Here is a 16,526-nt window from a genome sequence, read left to right as displayed (position 1 = left end):
CTGCATCCCCAGGCCTTCCTTGCAGTGACTGCGGACCCCCACGAAACTGAGGGCGGGGAGGAGCCCTTGGGCAAATTAACCATCCCCGTGTCTCTCCCCAGGGCCTGTGTAGACCATGCAGCAGCCCCTCCAGCTTCCCGTGCAGCAGCCCCCGGGCTGTGCTGAGAGCACAGTCAGCAGCAGTGCTGGTGCAGCTGATGCCAACCCGAAAGGGTCAGCGGTGTGCAGCAGTGTGAGGTGAGAGCAGAGGGCTGGGGACAGCAGGGGATGGGGCAGTGGCATGAAGGGAGGTGGGTGTGGGGGCTGCAAGGGATGAACGTGAGGAGCCATCGGGCACCAACGGGACCCTGGGGAGCAGAGGCTGGGGACAAGGTGAGCATGGGGAGGGCACAGATGGTGAGGGATGAAGCTGGGACGCGGAGCTCCTGCAGCACCGAGGACTGGGAGAGGGCTCCCTGACATCCCCACTCCCACAGCGGGAACCCCTACGCAGGGCTGGTGAGCCACCTGAGGGCAGCCTGGCTCTCGGGGAAGACCCGGCCCTTGGAGTACCGTACGGCACAGCTGGAGGCCCTGGGTCGATTCCTGGAGGAGAGGAAGCAGGACATCCTGGAGGCCACTGCCTTGGACATGCACAAGGTGAGAGGAGTCAGGGATGGGCACTGGGGTCCTGCATCCCCGCGCTGTGCTGCTGTGGGGCACTCAGAGTGCCAAGTCCCTGGGTAGCTTCACATCACTGCTGTGGTGCCCTGGATGCAGTGGCTGTAGCCAAGGGTGCTGCTCACGTGCCTGGTCGCATCAGGGATTACTAGTGTTATGCAAGGAGCTGGGCTTGCACATTCCTCCTGTGTGCCAGCCACGCAGGGGTTGATCTTGCTGGCTTGGTGTCATGGTACAAGTGGGGACTTTGGGGACTGATCTCTTGAGGAGGCAGGGTGCCTCCCTGCTGGGACAGATTCGTTCCACATTCACTTTTTCCCCTCCTGGTGTGTTCTGCAGCCACACATCGGTCACAGAGCGTTAGAAAAGGTTTCTGAGGGGCAGGAGCTGCATCTGTGTGGTGGCCGTGCCCACAGATGGCCTCAAGCATCTCAGAATCTCCCAGGCTCCTAATTGCCTTGTTTGTTTGAGGTGAGAACCTCCAGCTTTGACAGGTGCTGATAAGCATCGACACTCAACATGCGTCGTCCGTCTCTCCTAATTGTACATAATTAGAACCAGTTGTCCACTAACGTGCTTGTTATGCAGTCGGGCCTTCATAGCTGGATGGACAATTCATCTGCTCTTACGCACCCGAGGTGGCTGCCTCGCCTGTGGTGGTACTGGTTTCTCTCCCCTGATGATCCAAGAGTGACCTCAGACTTAATGTCCCATCTGCCAGACTTCTGTCCCATCAAAACCCTTAATGGCCACCATTAATCTTCACCAGCAGTTTCCTCATCCTCCTGGTGATGCAAGCAGCTGCCCAGGCTGAGAGCGGCCCCGTTGCTTCACCACACAGCTGATGTGTTGAGGAGCCAGACAGGTCTGCTGGGCTGGGCCCCCAAGGAGGGGGGTCACAAACTCAACTTTCCCCCTCTGTTTTCCTGCTGTGGTGGAGGAAGCTCTGCCTGCAGCTCCCAAGCGGTCTGTGCTGCGACTCGAGGGCGGTGGTACCAGCACAGCGTGGTCCAAAAGACATCAAATATTGTTTTTTTTTCCCCCTCTGAGAAAATAGCAACTTTTATAAAGCATCAGTGGCTGTGATACTGCCCGGTAGCTGCAGGGTTAATAGCTCTTCCTACTTAATAGCTTCTTCTGCTCTGCCTTCGTGGGTAGGAGTGGGGGAGACCTCTCCTGTGGGTGGGAGGAGGCGGTGCTGATGCTGATGCCTGTCCCCAGCCATCCTTTGAGGCCTATTTCTCCGAGATCCTCCTCTGCAAGAACGAGCTCAATGACACCCTCAACAACCTGTCTCACTGGATGAAGGACGAGCACGTGGACAAGAACCTGGTAGGGCAGAAGCTCTGGGCCCCGTGGACGTGGGGGGGGCCAGCTGGGAAGGGGCAGAGCTGCTTCAGGAGCAGCGCTGAGGTGTAGCTCTCTTGCAGGTAACACAGCTGGACTCAGCTTTCATCCGCAGGGATCCCTATGGGGTGGTGCTCATCATCGCGCCCTGGAACTACCCCATCCACCTCTTCCTCGTTCCCCTCATCGGTGCTATTGCTGCTGGTGAGGCCAGGCTGCGCAGAGCCAGGCACAGACCCCGCCTGGAGGATGCAGGCCAGGAGACCTGGGGGGGGGTCTCTGTCCCTAATTTGGACTGCTCTGACATTCTGTCTCCCCCCAGGTAACTGCGTGGTCATCAAACCCTCAGAGATAGCCAAGAACACTGAGAAGCTCGTGGCCGAAATGCTGACCTGCTACCTGGACAGCGTAAGAAGCCCTCCTTGTCCCTGTCATTACCCCTGCGCTGTGGCCAGGGCATTCCCAACCCACGCTCACACCTCTTTGCGTGCCTTTCTCCTTTCCTGCTGCAGGACTGCTTCGCCGTGGTGACCGCTGGCGTGGAGGAGACCACCAGGCTGCTGGAGAACAAGTTCGACTACATCTTCTTCACAGGTGTGCCCTGAGCTGAGCCCTGCCTCGCGCTGGGATACGGGGGCAAAAGGCTGCGGCGTCAGGGGACCCCTGCTGTGACACGATCCCCTTGCAGGCAGCCCCAGAGTGGGCAGGATCGTGATGTCGGCCGCCGCCAAGCACCTGACACCAGTAACACTGGAGCTGGGGGGCAAGAACCCCTGCTACGTGTCCGACACCTGCGACGTGCAGAACGTGGCCCGGCGGGTGGCCTGGGGACGCTTCTTCAACGCGGGGCAGACGTGCATCGCTCCCGACTACGTCCTGTGCAGCGTGGAGATGCAGGAGAAGCTGATGCCTGCCCTGCGTGAGGCCATCACGGAGTTTTACGGCCCCGAGCCTCGTACTTCCCCCAACTTTGCCCGCATCGTGGGGGACAAACAGTTCAGACGGGTGCGGGCGCTGCTGAGCAGCGGGCGCGTGGCCATCGGGGGGCAGACGGACGAGAAGGAGCGCTACGTGGGTGAGGAGCGTGGTTTGGCGTGGGGGGGAGCGGGGAAGTGCTTGGCAGGGGGATCTGAGATGCAGAAGCAGAGCCGTGACCACAGGGACCGCAGCCGGAGAGGGCTACAAAAGCCACTCGGGATATTCTGTGACTCTGTTTCTGTGGTTCTGCGATCTTTGTTTGGGGAAAGGATGTGAAGCAGCAGATCCCTGGTGAGCCCGGGGTTGAGGCGAGCACCCCTGCGTGGTGCGGTGAGCAATTTGCTGCCTCTCTCCTCCGCAGCCCCCACGATACTGGCGGACGTGCAGCCCTCTGACCCCGCCATGCAGGAGGAGATCTTCGGGCCCATCCTTCCCATCGTCGTCGTGGCCAACATGGATGAAGCCATCGACTTCATCAATGCACGGCCCCGCCCGTTGGCCGTCTACGCCTTCTCCTGCGACAGCAAGGTGCGTGCGGTCCACGGGGCAGGAAAGGGAAGGAGGGAAATCGAGGCAGCAGGACATCAGCAACACATCTCCTTCTCTGCTCCCCCCCCAGGAGGTGAATCAAGTGCTGGAGAGGACGAGCAGCGGAGGCTTCTGTGGCAACGACACCCTGATGCACGTGACGCTGACCTCGCTGCCCTTCGGCGGCGTCGGTAGGTCCAGGCCCCCAAGCTTCAGGCAGGTGTGAGCCCCCAGCTTGTCCCAGCAGCACTCAGCAGGGCTGAGCTCTGGGGTTTTGTGGCCCTGCTTCTGCCTAGCGTGCACTAAGGTTTCTTCTCGCAGTGGTCGCTGTCCCAGGCAGCATTCCTTGCGTATGTGAAGATGGCTTATTTAAGAAGCAACCGTTTTCTCAGCTGATGAGAGTTCTGGTTGTGCACGAGGTGCCCAGGGGCGTGCGTAGGAATACAGGATGATCGTTATATTACGTTCCTCCTCAATCCTATTGTCTCTTCCCTGGAACTTCTCTTCTCTGGAGATTATTCTGGGAAAAAAAAAAACTCCACGCGCTCAGCATTTCAGAGCTGCCAGCTGATTCAGTCATAACAGCAAAGCCGAATTAACTCCTTGCCTGATTGCAGATCAGGGAACGATTGGTGGTGGTTCCCGTGTCGTAATTTACCTTTATGGAAATGATTCAGAGAAACTGCCTCAAATTATCAGGTGGAGGGCCCGAAGTCACCGGAGCCAAGGTGACGTTTGCCAAAGCTATTAACCGTGACTTGCAACGTCGGGCTGAAGTCAGCCACAGGAATTGGGAACCAACGTGGCCAGCGGGGCCTTTGGTTTTTAAGAGGAGCTTCTTCCTGGAGCTCTTTGTTCCAGGTGGGTTGGTAGTTTCTGCCCGTGGGTAGGCACGGAAGGACCCCACGTCGAGGGGGAAGTGCGACCCAGCAAAGCTTTCTCAAGAGCCTGTGAGCACGTAGGTGGGCACGGACTGGTCGAAAAAATGCAGCCAGGGCTCCGAGCAGTGGTGAGCAACGATCCTCCGAGGGGCTGGAAAAGGAATGGGGAGGGGTGAGAGGGGCTGCACCACGCTGGCTGTTGTGTTGGCACGAGAAAAGAGCCGGGCAGGAGTCCCACAGCAAGCCCGAACCTGAGCTGTCTGTTACAGGAAACAGCGGTCTGGGGAAATACCACGGCAAGTTCACCTTCGACACCTTCAGTCATCACCGTGGCTGCCTGCACCGCAACATGGGCCTGGAGGCCATCAACTCCCCGCGCTACCCCCCCTACACCCAGCAGAAGCTGGGGCTGATGACTGCCACCTTCGAGATCAAGCGCAAGGGCATGTGCACCCTGCTCTGAGCACGGCCCCGTGCGCCCGCTCCTCCCCAGCTCCCCGTGCTCAGGGCCTTTGCCGTGACGCCTCTAAGATGACCCATTTCTCGTTCTCACCCCACGTTTCTCCTCCCGGTAGAGCAGTAGTGCCCTGGTTGCCCTGGACCAGCAATTAGCCCCATCTCACCTCCCTTCAGACGACCCTTTCCTTCCGATGCTCTCCTGCTGGCTCTTGCTTTTTTTTTCCCCTCCGTGTGTAATTCTGCCCTCAATAAAGGCTTCGCGCTGAGCTCTGCGGCCTCGTGCTTAACCCTGCAGCCCTGCACTGCACCCGCACGCCCCACCGGGGGCAGGGGACCCTCGCTGGTGACACGGCGTCGGTGCAGCCGCAGGGACACCGGGCTGAGGCAGCACGCCAGGGCCCGGGAGGAACGGCTTCGGGGCGCGTCCTGCATCCCTCCAGCGGTTCAGGCTGGAGCGGAGCCAGCGGTGACGCAGGGAGCTGAGGGGAAGGGCAGGGAGCTTGGCGCTGATGTCCCCAGCTGCAGAACCGGAGGCAGGCTGCACTCGGAGGGAACGCGGCTGCGGTGTCGGGGTGCCGAGCGGGCTCCCCAAAGCTTCCCGTTCTGGGTCGGGCTCCCGTTAGGTGGGGTGCAGGCTGGTGGACTCCTGAATGCAGCTCGGCACGGAGCACCCTGAGCAGCCCATGGGTGGTGAGGCTGGCACAGCCGCTGGGGACGGCGGTGGCACGAGGTGAGAGCAAAGCAAAGGGACGGTGGGAGGGAGGCAGGAGGTGCCCGGACTGCCTGGGCACCCCACTTCGATGCCGGGTCGCGCTGGGGCAATGCAGGGGCTGTGGTGGGGTCTCCCCGATGCCCTCGTCCCTGCAGTGAGAACCCCTACGCGGGGCTGGTGAGCCGCCTGCGGGAGGCATGGCTCTCGCGGAGGACGCGGTCCTTGGAGCACCGCACGGCACAGCTGGAGGCCCTGGGCCGCTTCCTGGAGGAGAAGAAGCAGGACATCCTGGAGGCCACCGCCTTGGACATGCACAAGGTGAGGCCCGCAGGGTTGGCGGGGCCTGGAGCTCTGCCCCGGGCTTGGAGCCCACGGGTGCACGTCGAGGCAGTGAAAGAGAACATCACATCCCACCTCCATCTGGAGGCGGCACTGCCAACCCCTTGTCCCCACCAGAAGCTTTGCTTGCAAAGACACCAGGACGGATGGGGTCACGGGGAGCACCGGGGCATGTTTATCCATCCCTTATCCCAATAGTTGCTCCCTCCCTCCGAAACCAATCCCCATCTTGCTTGGTGCTTGGCCAAGCCCTCACACCCAGATCCACCCCATCCTCACCGTATCCCCACCCTCCGCTCCCTCCCTTGTGCTCCCAGCGGGATCTCTGTGCAACGGGGCAGAGCAGACCCAGTCCTGGTGCTCTAAATCCCCTGCCTGATCCTCCCTGCTTCGGGACAGCTCATTTACCTGCACCATATAGGGCTCATAGTCTTCTGTTGCCCACCCCAGTTCAGAATCTCCTCTTGGTCGACTGCTCACCCTTGCAGTCTGTCCCCATTTGTAAACACCAGCTCCTGTGCTGGAAGAAGAGACAGCGTTGCTGCTTTTCATCCCTTTCCCGTGGCTGCTGTGGGACCACAGGGACTTGGGAGGGTCTTGCCCATCCCATTTTGCTTACCGTGTCTTGCACACGGGATAAGAGAAGTGGTTGAAATGGGGAAGCACCGCTGAGGAGCCCAAGCCCGGGTTGGCAGCAACTTGCTGATGGTTGTCCCCCAAACACCACTGATGGCATCAGCTCGGTAACAGGACATGGCTATGGGGACACAGGGACACCGTGTGGAGCGGGACCAAAGATCTGCCCAGCCCCATCTCACCAAAGAATGCTCAGAGATGGGCAAATCCACCCAGTGCTCACAATTACCCTCCCGCTGGGAACGTCCTGGGAAAAAAAAACAAACCCTGGGGTCTCGGGGCTCTCCAAGGTCCTTCTGGGACAGCCCCCTCTCCCTGGGCTCCTCCTGCTCCTCTGAGGATATCTCAAAGCTCTTGCTTTGCTGCTGCTGCTCCTCTTGAAGCTCGGCGGGGTACCCACAGCTGGGTTAAAGCCCCCTGGGGTGGGTGTGAAAGATGCAGGAAGCAGAGCTGGCACAGTGCTCTGCACCCCCAGCCACCCTTCGAGGCCGAGTTCTCTGAGGTCCTCCTGTGCAAGAACGAGCTCAATGAAGCCCTGAACAACCTGTCCCGGTGGATGAAGGACAAGCACGTGGACAAGAACCTGGTAAGGGGAAAAAAAGACCTCACCAATGCGGGCTGTGGGAAATCCCAGAGCTTGAAGAGTTCAGGTGGAATCTGACCCACACCAATGTGCTCCTGTAGGCGACACAGCTGGACTCAGCCTTCATCCGCAAGGATCCCTATGGGGTAGTGCTCATCATCGGGTCCTGGAACTACCCCATCTACCTCCTCCTGGTGCCCCTCATTGGGGCCATCGCTGCTGGTGAGGCTGAGCCCATCCCCCGCCTGCAGGACGTGGGCAGCATATGCTGGGGCTGGGGGACACGTTGGTTGGACGTCCTCTGCATCTTCCCCCAGGCAACTGCGTCATCATCAAACCCTCAGAGCTGACGAAGCACAGCGAGAAACTCCTGGAGGAAGTGCTGCCCAAATACTTGGACAAAGTAAGAAGCCCTTCTCATCCTTGTCCCCGCCTCATGGCTGGCTTCTGCCGAGCTGTCCCTATACTCCCCACCTTTGCTCACCTCTGAGTCCCCTGAGATATGCAGAGCCACATCTACGTCCCCCATTCTGACTCTCCAAACCAGCCCCTGGCTGCCCTACTGCTCACTGAGCAGCAGCACTTTGTCCAGGGTGCTGGTAGAGCAGATGGGGGCAGTGACACAGGGGGACCCCTCCTTTTCTGCTGCAGGACTGCTTCGCCGTGGTGACTGCTGGCGTGGAGGAGACCACCAGGCTGCTGGAGAACAAGTTCGACTACATCTTCTTCACAGGTGCGTCCCACAGGGAAGCAGAACTATGCTTTGAGCCCACCCTCAAGGCAAGGGGACGCACAAGGACACGGCCAGGCTCGGCTCACGCTGCAACCCCTGCCCACAGGCAGCCCCTCGGTGGGCAGGATCGTGATGTCGGCCGCCGCCAAGCACCTGACACCAGTAACACTGGAGCTGGGGGGCAAGAACCCCTGCTACGTGTCCGACACCTGCGACGTGCAGAACGTGGCCCGGCGGGTGGCCTGGGGACGCTTCTTCAACGCGGGGCAGACCTGCATCGCTCCCGACTACGTCCTGTGCAGCGTGGAGATGCAGGAGAAGCTGATGCCTGCCCTGCGTGAGGCCATCACGGAGTTTTACGGCCCCGAGCCTCGTACTTCCCCCGACTTGGCCAGGATTGTGGGGGACAAACAGTTCAGGCGGGTGCGGGCGCTGCTGAGCAGCGGGCGCGTGGCCATCGGGGGAGAGACAGACGAGAAGGAGCGCTACGTGGGTGAGGGCTTGGAGTTTGGACAATTCTGCTCACTCTTGCATAAAGTGGCGTGGATTTTGGAGAGGGGACTGACAACCTCCAGGTTTCTTTCTTTGCAGCCCCTACAGTGCTGGTGGATGTGAAGCCCTCTGACCCTGCCATGCAAGAGGAGATCTTCGGCCCTATCCTGCTCATCGTCACCGTGGCCAATATGGATGAAGCCATTGATTTCATCAACAGCCAAGAACGGCCTCTGGTTGTGTATGCCTTCTCCTCCGACAGCGAGGTACAAGGCCCCTGGATGTGTGTCTGGCCCACACTCCTTTCCAAAGCTTTTGGCTGAAGGATTTTGGCCCTGGCTCTGCAGGGTAGATGGCAGCCAGGGCCCTGGCATCAGCACCACATCCTTTTCTCTACTCTCCCCCAGGAGGTGAATCAAGTGCTGGAGAGGACGAGCAGCGGAGGCTTCTGTGGCAACGACACCCTGATGCACGTGACGCTGACCTCGCTGCCCTTCGGTGGCATCGGTAGGTCCAAGCCCCCAAGCTTCAGGCAGGTGTGAGCCCCCAGCTTGTCCCACCAGCACTCAGCAGGGCCGAGCCCTGGGGTTTTGTGGCCCTGCTTCTGCCTAGCGTGCACAAAGCACTGAAGGGTTTTCTTCTCGCAGTGGTCGCAGTCCCAAGCAGCATCCTTTGAGTACGTGAAGATGGCTTATTTAAGAAGTAGGGAATTGGGGGTACTGCCAGCAGAGGAAGATCTCTAGGCTGTCACTTTTGCACAGATCTTCATTTTGGCTGCAGGGCTGAATACGGCACGATGGCTATGAATTGCCAAACACACAAAGTTCCTTAAGCTGAACTCCTGGAGCCACACACTGCAAAAAGCTCTTGAGGTGTAAACACCGAATCCAGATCACGTGGATCTGGAGACACCACAAGGGTGAAAAGCTTTACAAGCATTTACCACCTTCTCATCTCAGAGCTGAGAAATCATTCAAGAACAGTGCAACCCCCGGTGGTCCCTCCTTGTTGCTTCATGCAAAACAAAGATTTTTGGCAGACCCTGAGAAGGTCTGACTCTTATTCTGCTCCTCTTGCTGGGGTTTCCTCCTGGAGAAGGCAGCTGAAGAGGCTGCTGCTCCATTTCCTGTGATGCTGTGGTCTTCTCTGTACGTGCCCTGGCCACCAGGCAGTGCTTTCAGCTTTGTGCTTGATGCAAGGGATCTGTCATTCTTCTGACCCATTCTATTTAGGTAGAAAAAGCAAAAAAAGAAAACCTATTAGCAAGGTGCACTTTGCTCTTTCCTTGGAGAGGAAGGAATACAGATGATGGAGACACCCAGGCTTGAGGATGAGCTTCACCACCAGCTCCTGTGCTCCACCAGAGATTTCGGCTGGCTCAGCAACCTTGGGGCTGAGCACAACCCACCACTGAACCATATAAGAGCACAGGAAGGCTGGAAGGGACCTCCAAAGATCACCACAGCCTTGTAGAGTGAGGGGGTCTTTTGGGGAGGCTGTGCCATGGTAGAGAAGGTGTTGCAGGAGGGAAGCGGGGTTGGGGGAAGCTCTCGCCAGCAGCTGTCTGCTCTGAGCCACTCTGGCACCAGGTGAGGTTTTGGGACCAGGAACTTCCACTGCTGCATTCAGAGCCAAAAAGAGAAGAGAAACTTGAGAAGGGGGAAGCTGTGGCGCAAGAAGAAAGAAACAAAGAAATGAAACCTGTTGACCAAAGGTTTTAGTGAACAACCACATGCCCGAGGCTGGGACCTCCCCGTCAGGAGGGCAGTGAGGGGGGTGGCACTTGGGGTCCCCTCCCCAGGGCAGGAGGACGAGCAGAAAGAAACTTCAGTCTGCTCACCTTGGCTCAGCTTTCGAGGACGCAGCTCCTCCTAGCGAGGAGATGATGCCCTGCAGAAGGTGGGTTTTTTTTTTTTTCCTCTCTGTAAATATCTTCTGAGCTTCATTTGGTGCACAGAGCTTTGCAGTGGAGCTGAAGAATGCAAACGGTGACACTGAGGTTGCGAGGGTGGCCTTCCACACCCCCTGCTCACCTTCAGCTCACCAACCCGGGCACCCAGATCACCGTGTGCTCTGCCTTGCAGGGTCCAGCGGGCTGGGGATGTACCACGGCCAGTTCACCTTTGACACCTTCACCCACCACCGTGGCTGCCTGCAGCGTGGCACCGGCCTGGAGCCCATCAACACCCTGCGTTACCCCCCCTACAGCACCCACAAGATGGGGCTGGTCCGCACTGCCACCTCAATCAAGCGCAGGGGGGAATGCCTCCTGCTCTGAGGGGCCACCGGGGTGCCCCCCATCCCTGCTTCCCCCACACCTCTCCTGGCACATCCCACACATCCCCCAGTGCCCACCCATGCTCAGCTGGACCCTGTTGTAGCAAAGCCAGAGCCCTCACCCACGAGCAGATGCACCACGCAGGACCTCCCAGTTGCTCCAAATCCTCACTGCAGTCAGGGGCTGCACGTCTGAAGGATGGCAAAGTATGAGGGCAGCTGGTGATGTGTCTTAATCCCCATCCCCACCTACTAATGGTTAGGTGCATTGCCTCCTTCTATTCTTTGCCACATCATTTGTTATCTCCTTGCTTTAAACCTAAGTAAAGATAACTGCAATTCTTCAACCCGGTGTCCGTGACCTTTGTGCTGACCAAGTCCACTGACAAAACAGTGACTATCACACGCAGGCTGATAAGTGCTTCCTAAGAAGTGGGTCAAGGTGCTGAAGGGGCCGGGCTGGTGACTGGCAGCTCTGTAGCCTTCCTGTACCTCATTTTCTCCAGCCCTGCTTAAGCCCTGTGCCTTAAGAGGGGGGCCAAATAAACTCCAGCCCCTTGGCTCTCAAATCCAAGCCCTGTGTTGGGTACATCTGTCAGACAAGCTGGTGAAGTGGACGCTGGCTTGGCTGTGGAAACTGAGACCTCTTCCACGAGCTTGGCTGGAGCCCGGGATGCCCTTGATAAACTCACCTGGTGCCACTCTTGTTGAAGCACAGCCAGCAAGACAGAGAAAACAAGACTAAGATCCAGGCAGGAAAACTGTGCTCTCCACCCACTTTCTGATATGCAAATCAGGTATAAAGATACCGGACCCTTATCTGCCCCAGAAGGATTTTCACACGAACACTTCCAAAACCTTTTCTGCATCAGACAGACAGAAGCCTGCCAGGGAAGTCTGGATGACCCTACACTCCACAACGTGGACTGTCTCTGAAGGCTGCTCTGTCTTCCACTGACCCCACTCCAGGTAGAGCTTTGGCAAGAGGCGTGCCACTAATACCATAAATAACGTGTGTGTGTGGCTGGATGGCTGTTTTCTTTATGTGTATGGGTGAATGGATATAAACGTGCACTTCACTAGTGGGAAAGCTGTAGGAACCTGAAGTGCAAGTGCATTTCTGTACGTTCAGAAGTGGAGATTTCAAGCAGTCTGTAATAAACTCACCGCCACGTGTCCCTGAGCGTGAAGACGGACTCCGATGCACCCTGATCTTTGCACAGCAGTGGGTTGCAGTGCTCCCGGCTGTGCTGTGGTGGTGACACCTCCCATCCTCACCAGCTGGCAGCCACCCTGTGCCATGAGTGACCACGCAGGGCTGGTGGGGCACCTGAGGGCAGCCTGGCTCTCGGGGAAGACCCGGCCCTTGGAGTACCGTACGGCACAGCTGGAGGCCCTGGGTCGATTCCTGGAGGAGAGGAAGCAGGACATCCTGGAGGCCACTGCCTTGGACATGCACAAGGTGAGAGGGGTGGGGCTGCTGGTGAGAAGTACCTGTCTTTCCTTCCCGCTTCTCCCCCTCTTTCCATCTGTTCTCCATCAGTGCTTTCCACTTTTGCTCACACGCACCTCTATTGGGCGGATGCACGGCTGCTCAGAGGGAGGTGGCCTCTGCTTTCTGCTGTGTCTGCAAAAAAGACAAAGTCAGCTCTGTGGAAGCTTTTACTGAGAGATTGCAATCCCTCGTGCCCATCCCCGCCTCCAGAGCTGCACGCGTTGTGCTGCTAACAGTGGAGCTGAAGCTCTGGAGATACCAAACGCATGCCTTTAACCCTGAGCCTCTGCTGTGCCCCAAGAACATGGTGGCACTGAGTGGCAGGGGGCCAGGCAGCACACTGTGACATGGGTGGCGAGCGGTAGAGATGACAATGCCACCTGTGCTCACCAGCACAAGGCCACCAGAGGCCTCTGGCCCTTTGGAGGCCATCACACCCTACTAAGAGGGTGGCTTGGGAGGATGGCCACTGTAGCGGGGTGATGGTGGTGACCACGATGTCCTCCTGCACGTTCTCAGCCATCCTTCGAAGTGGAACTCTCCGAGATCTCCGTCTGCAGGAGCGAGCTCAATCACACGCTCAACAACCTGGGTGCCTGGATGAAAGACAAGAACGTGGACAAGAACTGGGTAACAGAGCAGTGGCAGACAGGGATGGGCAGGATAGGACCAGCGGGTCCCTCACCATCTCCTTCCTGCTGCAGGCAACACAGCTGGACTCAGCCTTCATCCGCAAGGACCCCTATGGGGTAGTGCTCATCATCGGGCCCTGGAACTACCCCGTCAACCTCCTCCTGGTGCCCCTCATTGGGGCCATCGCTGCTGGTAAGGCCAGGCACTGCATCCCTACTACCCAATGAGGGCACCAGGACCTCCACTAGGCACCCTGAGCACTCCCCAAGGGAGGTGATGGCGGTGGGTTTATCTGCTGCCCAAGAGCCAGCTCTTCAATGCGAAGGAGCTCCTGTCCTGCAGGTAACTGTGTTGTGCTGAAACCCTCCGAAATCAGCAGGAACATGGAGAGGCTGGTGGCTGAGGCACTGCCCTGCTACCTTGACAAGGTAGGAGAGCTGCTGGCCACGGCCTCCTGTCCCTCTGTGTCCTGAAAAAACACAGCTGAGCTGTATCCCGTATCGTTCTAGGACTGCTTCGCCGTGGTGACTGCTGGCGTGGAGGAGACCACCAGGCTGCTGGAGAACAAGTTCGACTACATCTTCTTCACAGGTGCGTCCCACAGGGAAGCAGAACTATGCTTTGAGCCCACCCTCAAGGCAAGGGGACGCACAAGGACACGGCCAGGCTCGGCTCACGCTGCAACCCCTGCCCACAGGCAGCCCCTCGGTGGGCAGGATCGTGATGTCGGCCGCCGCCAAGCACCTGACACCAGTAACACTGGAGCTGGGGGGCAAGAACCCCTGCTACGTGTCCGACACCTGCGACGTGCAGAACGTGGCCCGGCGGGTGGCCTGGGGACGCTTCTTCAACGCGGGGCAGACCTGCGTCGCTCCCGACTACGTCCTGTGCAGCGTGGAAATGCAGGAGAGGCTGGTGCCTGCCCTGCGTGAGGCCATCACTGAGTTTTATGGCCCTGAGCCTCGTACTTCCCCCGACTTGGCCAGGATTGTGGGGGACAAACAGTTCAGACGGGTGCGGGCACTGCTGAGCAGCGGGCGCGTGGCCATCGGGGGAGAGACAGACGAGAAGGAGCGCTACGTGGGTGAGGGCACAGGACACGTGGGGTGGGTGTCTTGCTGGATCTGGTGCTGGATGACCCATCTCTGCTCCCACAGCCCCCACAGTGCTGGTGGACGTCCGAGAAGATGACCCAGTGATGCAGGAAGAGATCTTCGGCCCCGTGCTGCCTATTTTGACCGTGACCAGCGAGGAGGACGCCATCACCTTCATCAACGCCCGGGAACGGCCGCTGACACTCTACGTCTTCTCCTCCAGCACCAAGGTGGGCAGCCACCTCCACGTCCCCATATCCACAGGGACAACGTGGGGGTGACAGCCGGGCGCTCAGAGTTCATGTCCCCCCACCCAAGGTGGTGCGCCGGCTGCTGGAGCGGACAAGCAGCGGTGGCTTCTGCGCCAACGACACCATCATGCACATGACGCTGACTTCGCTGCCTTTTGGTGGCATTGGTACGCCTACCTGTCTTTCTATCTGCCTGCCTGTCCATCTGCCTCATTACTCACCCGCCCCCCCCCAAGGCCGCGGCCTAGCACCGCTGAGGCCCCGTTCCCCGCTCAGGACACAGCGGCCTAGGCCGCTACCACGGCCGTTTCACCTTCGAGACCTTCTCGCACCTCCGCTCGGCCCTGCTCCGTGCCGACGGCCGGGAAGCTCTGAACGGGCTCCGTTACCCGCCCTACTCCCCGCGCCGACTGCCGATGCTCCGCACCGCGGTGGAGAACCGCCGCCGCGCCGCCTGCACGCTGCTCTGAACGCCGCCTTAATAAACGCCCACTTCCGCCCTCATTTCCGCCTGCCCTCTCGCTGCGTCAGCCAATCAGCGGGGAGGCGCTCCCCTTCTCCCCGCACGAATGGTTGTTTACTGCTGCCAATCGGTGGCAGGGACCAATGGAATACGAGACGCGGGCGTGGTCCCGCCTAGTGAAGCCGGCGTCGCTTCGCGCGTGCGCCGCTGCCCACTGCGCCTGCGCACTGCGTCTTGGGGGTGGGCCAGGGGTCAGGACGGCTGGGTCCTTGGGGGAGGTGAGCTGGGGGCGGAAAGTGGGGGCTGGGAGGTGAGAGCCGGGGGGGGGGCACACGGGGGCGGCCTGGGGATGAGGAGGAGCACGTTGTGGGACTCCCCGGGGTGGGGAGGGGCAGAGAATTCGGATCCTTTTTGTTATATGGGAGGGCGAGCTTGGGTAGGGGGCCAGAAAGTAGCAGTCCTAAGGGGGGGAGGGCACCCACGTCCCTTACCCAGTTGCTAGGATGCTTGGGTCCCCTGTGGGGTGCCGTGTGGGGCAGCAGGCCGCCTGGGGTTCCCTTAGGGGAAGCAGTGCTGGGGTGGGCTGCCCCGGACCCCTTTGTGCTGAGCACTCCCTGCAGCAGGACGGGACATGGCAGCGCTACGCTTGTTGCACCGGGCTGCCCGGGCAGGTAAGTGACCGAACCGGGACCACCCCGAACCCCATCACCAGCCCCACGCCGCTGCCACGTCCTCCCCACCGCCTCTCTGCCCTTCCCAGGTCCGCCGGTTCCCCCCTTGTGCTACATACGAGCACTCAGCACCACCACCCCCCGGGAGTGCTACAGTGAGTACCCCCCTTTTTCCATCCCTACCCCCACCCCGTCGCAACCCCATTCCCGTCGCCGTCGGCGTCACTCTCCCTGCAGAGTATGTCAACATCCAGGAGCCAGCTATGGACATGAAATCCATCACCGACCGCGCCGCGCAGACCCTGCTGTGGACGGAGCTCTTCCGAGGTGAGCCCCTCAGTGTGACCCACCCCTCACTGTGCTCCACACTTCGGGGTGACCCCGCTGTCCCGCAGGGCTGGCCATGACGCTGAGCTACCTGTTCCGGGAGCCCGCCACCATCAATTATCCCTTTGAGAAGGGACCTCTGAGCCCACGCTTCCGTGGGGAGCACGCGCTGCGCCGCTACCCCTCGGGCGAGGAGCGCTGCATCGCCTGCAAGCTCTGTGAGGCCGTCTGCCCTGCACAGGTGAGCAACCCCACCCCCCCAGAGTCCCATCTTCTCCTATTGGGGCTCCCCATCCTCTGACCTTGTACCTGGGGACAGGCCATCACCATCGAGGCCGAGCCCAGGGCGGACGGCAGCCGCCGCACCACGCGCTACGACATCGACATGACCAAGTGCATCTACTGTGGCTTCTGCCAGGAGGCGTGCCCCGTGGATGCCATCGTGGAGGTGAGGTGGGGATGGCAGCGGCGGGACCCTGCCACGATGGAGGGCCGCTGCGGTTCTTCCGTTCGAACGTCTCCCGCCGTGTCAGGGTCCCAACTTTGAGTTCTCCACGGAGACGCACGAGGAGCTGCTGTACAACAAGGAGAAGCTGCTCAACAACGGCGACAAGTGGGAGGCTGAGATTGCAGCCAACATCCAGGCTGATTACCTGTACCGGTGATTCCCACGTCCCCCCCCCCCCCAAATCCCATTAATAAAGCGGGGCTACACCAGCCCCCTTCCTAATCCCAAGCTCACGTCTGCCTCGTCTGATTTTGTAGGGGGTGGTCCTGGGTGCTCTCACTCCCGTTTTGGGTTGGGCACGCGTGGGGGGGGGGGGGGGGGGGGGCATCTTTATGGATGGGTTTCCAGCGCTGTGGGGGGGAAGGGGTTGGAGGGGGGGGCGGGTTCGGCTGCTGGAGGGCCGCCCCCGAAGCGCCGGGGTGTTCCTGCGGGTAGCAGAGGGCCGGGCCCTTCCTGGGG

At 59.9% G+C, this 16,526-nt stretch overlaps 4 protein-coding genes and 1 long non-coding RNA gene across 6 annotated transcripts; 4 read left to right on the top strand and 1 right to left on the bottom strand.

Moving 5' to 3' along the window:
* The first annotated feature begins 101 nt into the window (after window positions 1-101).
* LOC136060746 (aldehyde dehydrogenase family 3 member B1-like) lies at window positions 102-4,857 on the top strand. The gene is made up of 10 exons (XM_065755524.1): window positions 102-237; window positions 477-639; window positions 1,882-1,992; window positions 2,091-2,211; window positions 2,330-2,415; window positions 2,520-2,601; window positions 2,696-3,082; window positions 3,347-3,513; window positions 3,605-3,704; window positions 4,664-4,857. Exons 1-10 carry the CDS (start codon window positions 116-118, stop codon window positions 4,855-4,857), a joined length of 1,533 nt encoding a protein of 510 aa, XP_065611596.1. The 5' UTR covers window positions 102-115.
* Window positions 4,858-5,503: 646 nt separating this feature from the next.
* Window positions 5,504-10,630, top strand: LOC136060747 (aldehyde dehydrogenase family 3 member B1-like). Its single transcript, XM_065755525.1, has 10 exons — window positions 5,504-5,583; window positions 5,721-5,883; window positions 7,016-7,126; window positions 7,225-7,345; window positions 7,441-7,526; window positions 7,775-7,856; window positions 7,963-8,349; window positions 8,448-8,614; window positions 8,756-8,855; window positions 10,433-10,630. Exons 1-10 carry the CDS (start codon window positions 5,504-5,506, stop codon window positions 10,624-10,626), a joined length of 1,491 nt encoding a protein of 496 aa, XP_065611597.1. The 3' UTR covers window positions 10,627-10,630.
* Window positions 9,611-10,785, bottom strand: LOC136060749 (uncharacterized). The gene is made up of 3 exons (XR_010623391.1): window positions 10,748-10,785; window positions 9,765-10,238; window positions 9,611-9,725 (listed from the first exon to the last, which is right to left on the bottom strand). It is a non-coding gene; the product is annotated as an uncharacterized LOC136060749 (long non-coding RNA).
* A 1,138-nt stretch (window positions 10,786-11,923) lies between these two features.
* LOC136060748 (aldehyde dehydrogenase family 3 member B1-like) lies at window positions 11,924-14,592 on the top strand. The gene is made up of 9 exons (XM_065755526.1): window positions 11,924-12,087; window positions 12,640-12,750; window positions 12,825-12,945; window positions 13,096-13,181; window positions 13,263-13,344; window positions 13,451-13,837; window positions 13,911-14,077; window positions 14,166-14,265; window positions 14,375-14,592. The coding sequence occupies exons 1-9, from the start codon at window positions 11,926-11,928 to the stop codon at window positions 14,566-14,568; spliced, it is 1,410 nt and encodes a 469-aa protein (XP_065611598.1). The 5' UTR covers window positions 11,924-11,925; the 3' UTR covers window positions 14,569-14,592.
* Window positions 14,593-14,803: 211 nt separating this feature from the next.
* On the top strand, window positions 14,804-16,291 carry NDUFS8 (NADH:ubiquinone oxidoreductase core subunit S8). Of its 2 annotated transcripts, none has more exons than XM_065729100.1 (7): window positions 14,804-14,839; window positions 15,185-15,232; window positions 15,322-15,387; window positions 15,470-15,559; window positions 15,628-15,800; window positions 15,879-16,007; window positions 16,093-16,291. In XM_065729100.1, exons 2-7 carry the CDS (start codon window positions 15,193-15,195, stop codon window positions 16,222-16,224), a joined length of 630 nt encoding a protein of 209 aa, XP_065585172.1. In that variant the 5' UTR covers window positions 14,804-14,839; window positions 15,185-15,192; the 3' UTR covers window positions 16,225-16,291. The 2 variants fall into 2 exon arrangements, with proteins under 2 accessions (XP_065585172.1, XP_065585171.1); XM_065729099.1 differs by having other exon boundaries at window positions 15,182-15,232.
* Window positions 16,292-16,526: the final 235 nt, after the last annotated feature.

This window comes from Cyrtonyx montezumae, unplaced genomic scaffold (assembly GCF_038088225.1).
Source record: "Cyrtonyx montezumae isolate F1298 unplaced genomic scaffold, pur_monq_1.0 scaffold_10, whole genome shotgun sequence".
Classification (NCBI taxonomy): Eukaryota; Metazoa; Chordata; class Aves; order Galliformes; family Odontophoridae; genus Cyrtonyx; species Cyrtonyx montezumae.
The sequence above is the reverse complement of the archived record's forward strand: the minus strand, read 5'-3'. Positions and strand labels throughout refer to the sequence as shown.

Excerpts from the sequence above, each read along its gene's own strand:
- LOC136060746 (XM_065755524.1), top strand. The coding sequence starts at position 116 with ATGCAGCAGCCCCTCCAGCTTCCCGTGCAGCAGCCCCCGGGCTGTGCT. Across the intron at positions 1,993-2,090 it reads AGCACGTGGACAAGAACCTG|GTAACACAGCTGGACTCAGC; the intron begins GTAGGGCAGAAG and ends GCTCTCTTGCAG. Across the intron at positions 2,212-2,329 it reads CATCGGTGCTATTGCTGCTG|GTAACTGCGTGGTCATCAAA; the intron begins GTGAGGCCAGGC and ends GTCTCCCCCCAG.
- LOC136060747 (XM_065755525.1), top strand. The coding sequence starts at position 5,504 with ATGCAGCTCGGCACGGAGCACCCTGAGCAGCCCATGGGTGGTGAGGCT. Across the intron at positions 7,127-7,224 it reads AGCACGTGGACAAGAACCTG|GCGACACAGCTGGACTCAGC; the intron begins GTAAGGGGAAAA and ends GTGCTCCTGTAG. Across the intron at positions 8,615-8,755 it reads CCTTCTCCTCCGACAGCGAG|GAGGTGAATCAAGTGCTGGA; the intron begins GTACAAGGCCCC and ends ACTCTCCCCCAG.
- NDUFS8 (XM_065729100.1), top strand. The coding sequence starts at position 15,193 with ATGGCAGCGCTACGCTTGTTGCACCGGGCTGCCCGGGCAG. Across the intron at positions 15,388-15,469 it reads CACCCCCCGGGAGTGCTACA|AGTATGTCAACATCCAGGAG; the intron begins GTGAGTACCCCC and ends CTCTCCCTGCAG. Across the intron at positions 15,801-15,878 it reads AGGCCGTCTGCCCTGCACAG|GCCATCACCATCGAGGCCGA; the intron begins GTGAGCAACCCC and ends ACCTGGGGACAG.
- LOC136060748 (XM_065755526.1), top strand. The coding sequence starts at position 11,926 with ATGAGTGACCACGCAGGGCTGGTGGGGCACCTGAGGGCAGCCTGGCTC. Across the intron at positions 12,088-12,639 it reads CTGCCTTGGACATGCACAAG|CCATCCTTCGAAGTGGAACT; the intron begins GTGAGAGGGGTG and ends GCACGTTCTCAG. Across the intron at positions 12,751-12,824 it reads AGAACGTGGACAAGAACTGG|GCAACACAGCTGGACTCAGC; the intron begins GTAACAGAGCAG and ends TTCCTGCTGCAG.